The sequence below is a fragment of the Dipodomys merriami genome, unplaced genomic scaffold (genome assembly GCF_024711535.1).
Source record: "Dipodomys merriami isolate MVZ:Mamm:240054 unplaced genomic scaffold, mDipMer1.0.p SCAF_51, whole genome shotgun sequence".
Taxonomy (NCBI): domain Eukaryota; kingdom Metazoa; phylum Chordata; class Mammalia; order Rodentia; family Heteromyidae; genus Dipodomys; species Dipodomys merriami.
In genome coordinates this window covers 9,915,694-9,925,000 of record NW_027206080.1, presented here as the reverse complement: position 1 = coordinate 9,925,000, position 9,307 = coordinate 9,915,694, and the positions used below count along the sequence as shown (strand labels likewise).

The following is a 9,307-nucleotide window of genomic DNA, read 5'->3' as shown; positions in this document are numbered from 1 at the left end:
AAGAGAAAGAAAGAGAGAGAGAGGAAGGAAGGAAGGAAGGAAGGAAGGAAGGAAGGAAGGAAGGAAGGAAGGAAGGAAGGAAGGAAGGAAGGAAGGAAGGAAAAAAAGAAAATGGGGTCCCAGTCCAGATTTTTCCAAATTTAATTCAAGGAAGAATCCTTCTTCACAGATTGTAAAAACAAAAACAAACAAACCAAAAAAAAAACACTCGTCTGTGGCTCCTGGGCCAGGATAATCAGGCAAAATCCCTCTTCCTTCCCCTTCCCATCAAGTAACAGGAAGAGACACCATTAGAATATCAGGTTGTAGCTTTTTATTTTCTAGTCCTGGGGCTTGAACTCAGGGCCTGGGCACTGTTCCTGATCTTCTTCTGCTCAAGGCTATCACTCTACCACTTGACCCACAGCACCAGTTCTGGCTTTTTCTGTGTATGTGGTACTGAGGAATCGAACCCAGGGCTTCATGCATGCTAGGCAAGCACTCTACCACTAAGGCACATTCCTAGCCCCGATTGTGGCTTTTTACACTCCACCTGAACACCCTTTTCCTGGTAGTGTTGCCCTCCTGAGGATTTTGTTCTTATCTGGAAAAATAAAAATAAAAATAAAAGTTACAGAGCAAATCTCATCTCCTTATCTTCAAGTTAAGGAGAGATCACTTGGGGGAAGGATATTGGCAAACTAGCAACTGTGAAATTTGGACCAGGGTATTAAATTTCATGGTCACGGACTGTGTCAAGGACATAGCTTTAATTTTAATTTTACAAGGTATTTCATATGATCAATAAACTCAGTACTTATGGAAGTACAGTCTATGAGCTTAGTGGCACACCCTGCTTACTGATACCAAAAGGATTTATTTCCCCAAACATCTCAAGGCTAGGTGTTTTCTTGGAAAAAATAGATGTATTCTATTTCTTTTATTATCATATGTTAGCTACACAGGGTGGATTAGATTTTATCATGATATTTCCATGCAAAGATACAATGTTTTCTAATCAATCCACACTACCCTCTCTCTTACCTACCTCCCTGCTTCCTAATACAGTTTCAAGAACTTTCATTGTTCTTTTTTCATACTTGCCAACAGTCTATTTCCATCCTTATTAGCCTTATTCCCTCTTAATAATATCCCCCTTCCAACAAAACCTGTTTCTCTTTCCCCTCCTCTCAACCCCTTATTGACCAGCAACTTTCATTGAGATTGTTTATGCAATTTTCACATATACTTTCAGAGTATCTTGAAATTCTGAAGGCACCAAAAGGTGCCTTCTTACCTGGAAATATGGTTGCTCACATGTTAGCCAGTTTCTCACTCTTAAGTTGGAACTGGAAATCTCATGAGATGATTAGCCACCCCAAGTTGTAGGAGACAGAACATGTTGGCAAGCACTTGCTGAACACAACTTGATACGTTTTTCCTTAGAGCATTCTTTGTTCCCCTTTTGCTTTGCTCCCAACATTAAGCAGCATAAAGCTCTTGCCAAGAGTCATAATCTACTCTAGTCTAGTTGTTGCCCTATATTCAGATACAATATGTTTTGCACAGGACATCTTTTATGAAGAAACAAACAGAAACTGCAGTGTCTAGTAAAGAACTCATCATTCCAGCTGCAAATAATAAAGGGAATCTAGCTGGAGTGAAGACTTCTGCCTCCAAGACCAAAAGGGCAGCCATCCATACTGTGAAGAGCAATGAGAAAGGATATCAAAGTCAGAAGAAAATCAATAATTCGTATGGGGAAGAAGCTACTCAAGAACTGTATCTCATGAGGGATGCTTGGGCAGAAGTCAGCCCCAAAGAGAAGTATGTCAAAGACCTGGAAGAGAACAGTAAGATAAAGAAAGGACAGAAGGAGGACATGAGGATCCAGGGCTGCTATCAGAGGTACACAGAAGAAAGGAATTTTAAGGAATCAAAAACATTATATCCAGAAAGGAAAGGCGTGTCAGAAAGGCCAAGCTATCCACGGTTTTGTTTCACTGAGAGAGAGACTTCTTTGAGAAAAGCTGTGGAACCTGCTCTTAGCCAAAGTCCAGTTTATCACAATGCAGATAGCCAGGGAAAAGAGAAGACTTCTGTGGTGACCCAGAATGCACTGCTGTGCAGCCAGGCCAGAGATCAGCAGCAGCACAGGATGCTGGAGGAAAGGCATGTTGAATCCGGAATGCAGGCCCAAGAAGAAGAAGATAAAGCTGAGGTGTATATACAGAACCAATACCAGGGTTCCAAGCTAAGGCAGCAACTGAGAGGTGACAGGATGTTGCCCACCTCTCAAAGTGAAAAGATAATTGCAACACCAGCAGAAGTAACAAAAAACATTCACAAAAACATGCATTCCTGTCTCACAATACATGAAGAAACCCAAAATATCAAGGTGAAGAAGGATGGAGACTCAAAAACAACTTCAGAGAAAGAAGTGCATGAATTGGCAACGTTTTCCAAACAGGTATGTAAATAAGCAAATCTCTGGACTAGCACAAATCTTTGGAAACTACCCAATAGCTTAACAGATGGCTAATGAATAACTGATGTGCTGTTTCATCTGTGTTTACCAGACATATGTCTGAAGGAATGTGCTATTCAAACAGCCATGAACTTTCATGCCAATTTACTATGAGAAATATAGAATAAAATATGCTCTAAATCTCACATAGTAAGGATATTAAAAATTAGTTATATGCCTTACTAAAATGTTGCTGTTGGATGGTGCCAAAGTTTCTGATATCTCTGAAATCTTTTGTTACTGCTTTTTGAAAAATTAGGTTTTCTAATTACCCTAAAGCCTACACTTTCTCTCTGCCTCCAACTTTAGTTGAAAAAGTGCAATAAAATATATGAAAAGTAGGTATGTAGCTATAGGGAGAGGCATATTCAATGAAAACAAAAGTCTCAAGATGATATATAGTCATGAACAATGAGTATCATAAAGGACAAATGTGGAAATATTGCGTTTTTCATACTGTCAATTCTTCTTTTCCTCAGTGGCTAAAGTTGCTCACTCCAAAAAAAAGTAGAAAAGAAAATCAGGGATTAGAACACACAACCTGTTCTAATCCATCTATGCAACTGAGACACTGAGGAGAACTAGCAAAACCAAGCTATGCTCAGAGAGCTGGCAGGAAAGACCGTGGGTGTGGAGACACACTCCTTGTAGCAAAAGAGCCAGATCAGGGCTGCAATGCAGGCCAGACAGAAGTGGAGAGGGCATTCAGGGAGAAGACTCAGCACAGTAGCACTGAAGTCAGGCTAAGAAGACTTTGAAAGAACAGAGGAAGACTTATCATAGTCAAAGGCAGCAGAAGGGCTCCTGAAGGTAGCTACAGTAGAATGTAAGTACAGGAGCCCCAGGAATGGAATGCTGTATGGAGCAGGATGGGTTTGGTAGTTTTTAATGACAAAGAGAAAGGTTATGTCAAATGATGGTTTTTATCAGACCTTGGGGAAAAGAATCATGATGAGTTCTGAACAAAACATGAGAGTCCTAAAGAATTTTGTTAAAGAATAGATCAAACCCTTGGGTTACACTTAGAGTCTTGGGACTTCTTTTTCCTGCTTTAATCTGACACATGACCTTCTTTTTAGATATCAAAGTTATCTGAAGAGTATTTCATTCTGCAGAAAAATTTGAATGAAATGATTTTATCGCAGCAACTGAAGCCACTTTATCTGGGTGTCTATCACCAAAAACCAATTAATAGACTGGTCTCTTCTCCACAAGACCTCTCAGGTAAAAGTCAGTAGATCTAGAAGCTTCTCTATAGGAAGAAAATACCCAATATTTGTTCCCCACCTGTATTCTGTGACAGATTTGAGATGAGTGTGTTCTATCTTGGAATGGGGAGGGGGGATATCTTTGTTCTATTTCTTATAAGCAGAAGCACAATTTTCCAGAATGTTCAACCTACTCCTATCTTTTCTGACACTATTCACCTGTTTTTTCCTCTTCCCCTCACCTCTCCCACTTTTGCACATTTTAACTAGAACTTCAGAAGAGAATAAGAAAGGGTAGGTTAGAGACCATGCTGGAGGCTTAACAAAAGAAAGAAAATGTGAAATATTTCTATTTCTTGGTCAACATTTGTAATCTTGAATATAGAGTTTGCAAAGTATAGATCTCAGATTTACAAGCCCCAGGTACACATGAAATAACCTGATTAAATTGTCTTATCAGCCTCAGTCACAATCTATCCCCATTGAAACTGGTGAGGAATTCAGTCTTAGTAAGTTCCCAAGTCTCCAGGGCTATGCAAAGACCCTGAGGTCATATATTCCACTGAAGGATCAGATAGAACCTATAGGCCCTAGTCATTTACCCTACAATATTACTACTGAACACTCATCATCCCCAGAAGGCTTCCACAACTCCTTCACACCTTCACCTTGGGAGAGTCTGCTGCTTCTATATCCTGAAGACAGCCCAGAGGTCTTACCTTGTCTCCACATGCTCCAGGTAGCCTCCTCTCCACAGCCTTATCACCTCCCACAGGCTGCTATGGAGAGTGCTGGCACACGAGGCCCAGCTCACCTCTGTGTGATTCTTCTGGGAGAATCAGGTTTTTCTTTTTCCCCATTTCTTGGAGGCCCTCTGCTCTCATTCTGGGATAACTGCAGCCATTTCTGTTATGTGTGGCTTATAGCAAGAATAGGAAGCGTGGCTGACCTCCTGCAGCTTCTGATTTCTTCTTGCTCAAAATATCTTGAGGCAAGAAAATCCTAAAATGAGCTTGGTGGTTGGACTGATTGACTTGAGAAAGCAGGAAAATACCTTCGTGTGTGTGTGTGTGTGTGTGTGTGTGTGTGTGTGTGTGTGTGTGTGTGTGTGATCAGTTATCCTACTAAATTATTCAAAAACTATGGTGCAGTGTGTGTGTGTGTGTGTGTGTATAAGAAGGGGTAGTTTGGGGGGGGAGGAGGGAGAGGGAAGAGATAGTAGGAGGAAAACAAAGGAGGGGGTAACAATGCTCAACAAAAAATGTACTCATTACCTTACTCATGTAACTGCAACCCCTCTGTATGGCATCTTTACAATAAAATTTAAAAAAGAAGGGGTAGATTAAAGAGGGAACTGTTGGGTAGTCCAGAAAGTCCCTGGCTCCTCTCCTTTTCTCTGGTTCTAGTCAAGTCTACCGAGTCAGAGCCCAAAGTCCTATTAGGTTGGCAGCTCCCAGCACCTATCTTAGCCCTGAAGGCAGGGCTAAGGCAGTTGGGAGACAGGGGCCGCAGAGCTCATGGCTGGTGATGTGGCTGCTCTGGGGAGTGTGGAGTAGGGAGGTGCCTGTGGGAGGGACATACAGGACTCCTCTGCCAGCTGATTGCCCTAATCCTCACAGGAGAAAGCAAGGTGGAAGTTGGAGGCAATATCCTAGGAAGGAAGTGGAGGAGGTGGAAGTGTGCTACCTGACTACCATTTTTTAAGTTCTCTGGATACAACTGAAAAGCAGCAGAATTATACTAGAAGGTCAAATTATTTATGCTCCAATTTGTATTTTTTTGTATGAAAGAGCAGAAATCACTGGGTGCCAGTCACTCACACCTGCAACCCTAACTACTCAGAGGCTGAGATCCGAGGACTGCAGTTCCAAGCCAGCCCAGGCAAGGAAGTCCATGAGACTCTTATCTCCAATTAACAAAAAAAAAAAAAAACAGGGCTGGGAAGGTGGCTCAGTGGTAGAGTGCTTGCCTTGCATGCATGAGGCCCTGGGTTCAATTCCTCAGCACCACATAAGCAAAAAGAAAAAAGCCGGAAGTGGCGCTGTGGCTCAAGTAGTAGAGCGCTAGCCTTGAGCTGAAGATTTGAGGGACAACGGCCAGGCCCAGAGTTCAAGCACCACAACCAACAGAAAAAAAAAAAAAACAGAAGGGGAGATTTGGCTCAGGTGATGGACTGCCAGCCTTGAGTAAAAATACTAAAGGCAGGGGCTGGGAAGGTGGCTCAGTGGTAGAGCGCATGCTTTGCATGCATGAGGCCCTGGGATCGATTTCTCAGCACCACATAAGCAAAAAAAAAAAAAAAGCCAGAAGTGGCGCTGTGGCTCAAGTGGTAGAGCGCTAGCCTTGAGCTGAAGAGCTGAGGGACAGTGCCCAGGCCCAGAGTTCAGGCCCCACGACCAGACCCAAAAACAAACAAACAAAAAAAAAAAAAAACTAAAAGCAGTCCCAAGCTCTGAGTTCAAACTCCCAATACTGGCACACACAAAAATAAAGAAAAGGAAAGGTCTTGGGACATTTCTTTTATACGTATACGCTAGAAATCAATTCTTACCTGACATGAAGTTTGGAATCCAAACATTTCCTTAACCCTTCAGGTTTAGAGGTTTAGAGGTTTGGAGGGAGGACTTTTTTTCCTTGCACATATGCAGAGATTTATTTCTATCATGCTTGTACAAGGCTAACCTGGAAAATAGATCCTGCATGCCCAAGAAAGTACCCAAGAAAGAGCCTGAAGCAGCCAGAAGACAAAAAGAATCTAGGTGGCCCTGACAGCCCAGTCTCAGACATAAGGGAGGAAGTTGGCAAACACCACCAATGCCAGCTATAGCAGAGACTGCACAGAACAAGCCAGTCAGTAAATGCTAGAGAATAGCTACAGAGTAGATGTCCTCTCTCCACTAATGTCCAGAAGCTACTGGAGTCCCTGTCCCACCCTCAATTTAGACGTGGCCTCGGGAAAAGAAAGGGGAGGATCAGAAAAAACTAAAATGACTAAATTTATTCAGATACTAAGACAGGGGAGAGAACCTTTTTTCTACCAAGGAATTTCTGGATATTTATAACATCATTCTCAGGTCATACAAAATGATCAATATAGGCAGCCATCAAGGCCCATGTACATACATATGTCCCATCATGTAGCAAATGATTTCATGTGTTTCCCATTCTTGTAACTGAATTAAAGCTAGTGTTTGTTTAAAACAATAGTAGACAGTAGAAATGAGCATTCAGTCGAGATTAAGTCTAACTTTACTAAAATAAAGTTAAGTTTCTGTGTATCTGAACTACAATGGTGAAAATGTAACTGTTATACACAGACAACCGCATTTGATAAGCTCATGTAGATTACATTGAGGGACTGGAATCTGATGGCCCTCGGGAAAACATTACAGACCACTAAGAGAGAGTGTGGGGTCACATGAGGTCGTGGCCAAGACAGTAATTTTGAGTGTTAATCAATAGATTACAAGGGATTTGGTGAAGAAAAGAGCAAGTTAGGTGAGAAAAGAGCAAATCAAGATTTCTAACATGATCCGCCGATCATCTCAGCCATGCCTGAGAGGGGAAAGAGTCGATGGAGAGCTATGCAGGTAGAGTTTCTGGCATGTTACCTAGGAGAAGAGCCATGATAGGTTGATGAGCACAGACAACCTCTCCAGTAAGCAGGTGGACACTGACATGATACCTGAAGCCATGGAGTACAAGGGATGGTTAGGAGGTCATACAGAACAAAAGAGGAGAATTCAAGAGCTCAAACATGAGGTCTGGCAGAGAGGATCCAACAAAGAGGTGCAATCTGGAGGAGGGCGGGGAGGACTAGGAAGCCGAGAGCCTCAGAAGCCAAGGGAAGAGGCTTTAGAGGATATTGTGCAGATGCTGCTGAGGGCGAAGTGAGGAAAGTACTATAAAATATCCATCGAAGTTCTGATGAACAGTGCTTACTGAAGTTCCCAGGTGTTAAGAAGCAGAACAGGCACGGGTAGAAAAGGATGTGCCAGATAATCAGTGGGCTATTGTTAGAGAGATTTCTCCCCAATAGGAATGTGACATTCATCTATTTTAATGATCTCTGTTTGTTTCAAAAAGATTGTGTGTGTGTGTGTGTGTGTGTGTGTGTGTGTGTGTGTGTGCCTGCGCATGCCAGCATTAAGGATTAAACCCAGGGCCCAGGGCCTTAGCTTTTATTACTCGAGGCTAGCAATCTGCCACTTGAGCCTCAGCTCTACGTCTGGCTTTTTGCTGGTTAATTGGAGAAAAGAGTCTTACAGGCTTTCCTCTGACTTTCAACTAAGATCCTCAGCTCTCCATTTCCTGAGGAGCTAGGGTTACAGGAATAAGCTACTGACACTCAGCTTCATAAACATTTCTTGAATTATTCCTCATAAAAATATAGCTCAAAGAATTTAAACCAAGGTCACAATTAGGTCCAATATTGACTAATATGTAATTCTTTTTGTGTGTGTGGTTGGGGGGAGGGTGGGGAGGTGAAGTGTGCTGGCTCTGGAGCTTGAATTCAAAGCCTAGGCACTGTCCCTGGCTTTTATGCTCAAGGCTAGTGCTCTATGTCTTGAGCCACTTCTGGCTGTTTGGTTGGTTAATTGAAGAAAAGAGTCTCATAGACTTTCCTTCTTGAGCTGGCTTTGAACCATAATCTTTAGATCTCAGACTCTTGATTAGCTAGGACTATAGTCCTAGCTATCACGCCTATAGGCATAAGCCACTGGAGACCAACTCAATTTGTAATTCTTGCAGTGGATCCAAAACCATTCCTGTGCCTTCTCTTTAAGATAAGCAAACCCTATCATGAAGTTTTGATTCTAATTTCATTTAAGAAATAGCCTTTGTTTGTCAATCTCTTGTCTACATTTAAACAAAGAATTCCCACTACTCATCTCTGGCCCTCTAGTTCTAGTGATTTTTCCCACTGTTTTCTTTCCACGCTTGCAGACATCACAGGCTTTACAAAGGTATCCAAGTGTAGTGTTGTTCAAAGGGACAGAGTACCAGACCCTCAGCCTCCATTTACTAATCCTCAAAAACATTTCATTCACAATTAACTATATAACACTGAAACAGTTCCACTAACTAAGCTGCAAGATTAAAATAAAAAGGATAGAAGCAAGACTTCTATATTATTAGGGAATTTCTATCTCATAAAAGAAAAAGCCAAAGAGGAGTTTCTGAGAAACAAGTTATTCAAAAATAAAAAATAGGATTGTGAAAATAGGAGACAATGTAAATTTTGCTTTAAAATGAAAAGCATATGCCAAAAATAATAATGGCTTTATGTAGTAATGGAATTCAGTTAAGATATATAGATAGTCTTTTCTATAAAATTTTATAGTGATAAAAGACCTCATTGGGAATAACAGGAAAATTATCTTGAAATAAAGCAAGCCAGACAACCACAAGGAGACAAGAAAGTATAAGTGATAGAATGATACATTATGTGTCTGGATGGAAAGATAATGTATTATCAGCATGGCTGTTCCAAAATTATTTTTTTAATTGCATTAGAAAAATCTGTATGAAATTTTCTTTGGAACTCAAAAAAATCTCCCTAAAGATTATTTATAGCCAGGTGTGAGTAGCT

General features: G+C 41.4%; 1 protein-coding gene across 1 annotated transcript in view; it reads left to right on the top strand.

The window, feature by feature from the left end:
• Window positions 1-9,307, top strand: part of Myo3a (myosin IIIA) — a 156,592-nt gene that overhangs the window by 123,992 nt on the left and 23,293 nt on the right. Inside the window, exons 28-29 of the mRNA XM_069998310.1 lie at window positions 1,549-2,449; window positions 3,586-3,730. Of these exons, the coding sequence (XP_069854411.1) occupies window positions 1,549-2,449; window positions 3,586-3,730 (1,046 nt within the window). The remainder of the gene's footprint in view (window positions 1-1,548; window positions 2,450-3,585; window positions 3,731-9,307) is intronic.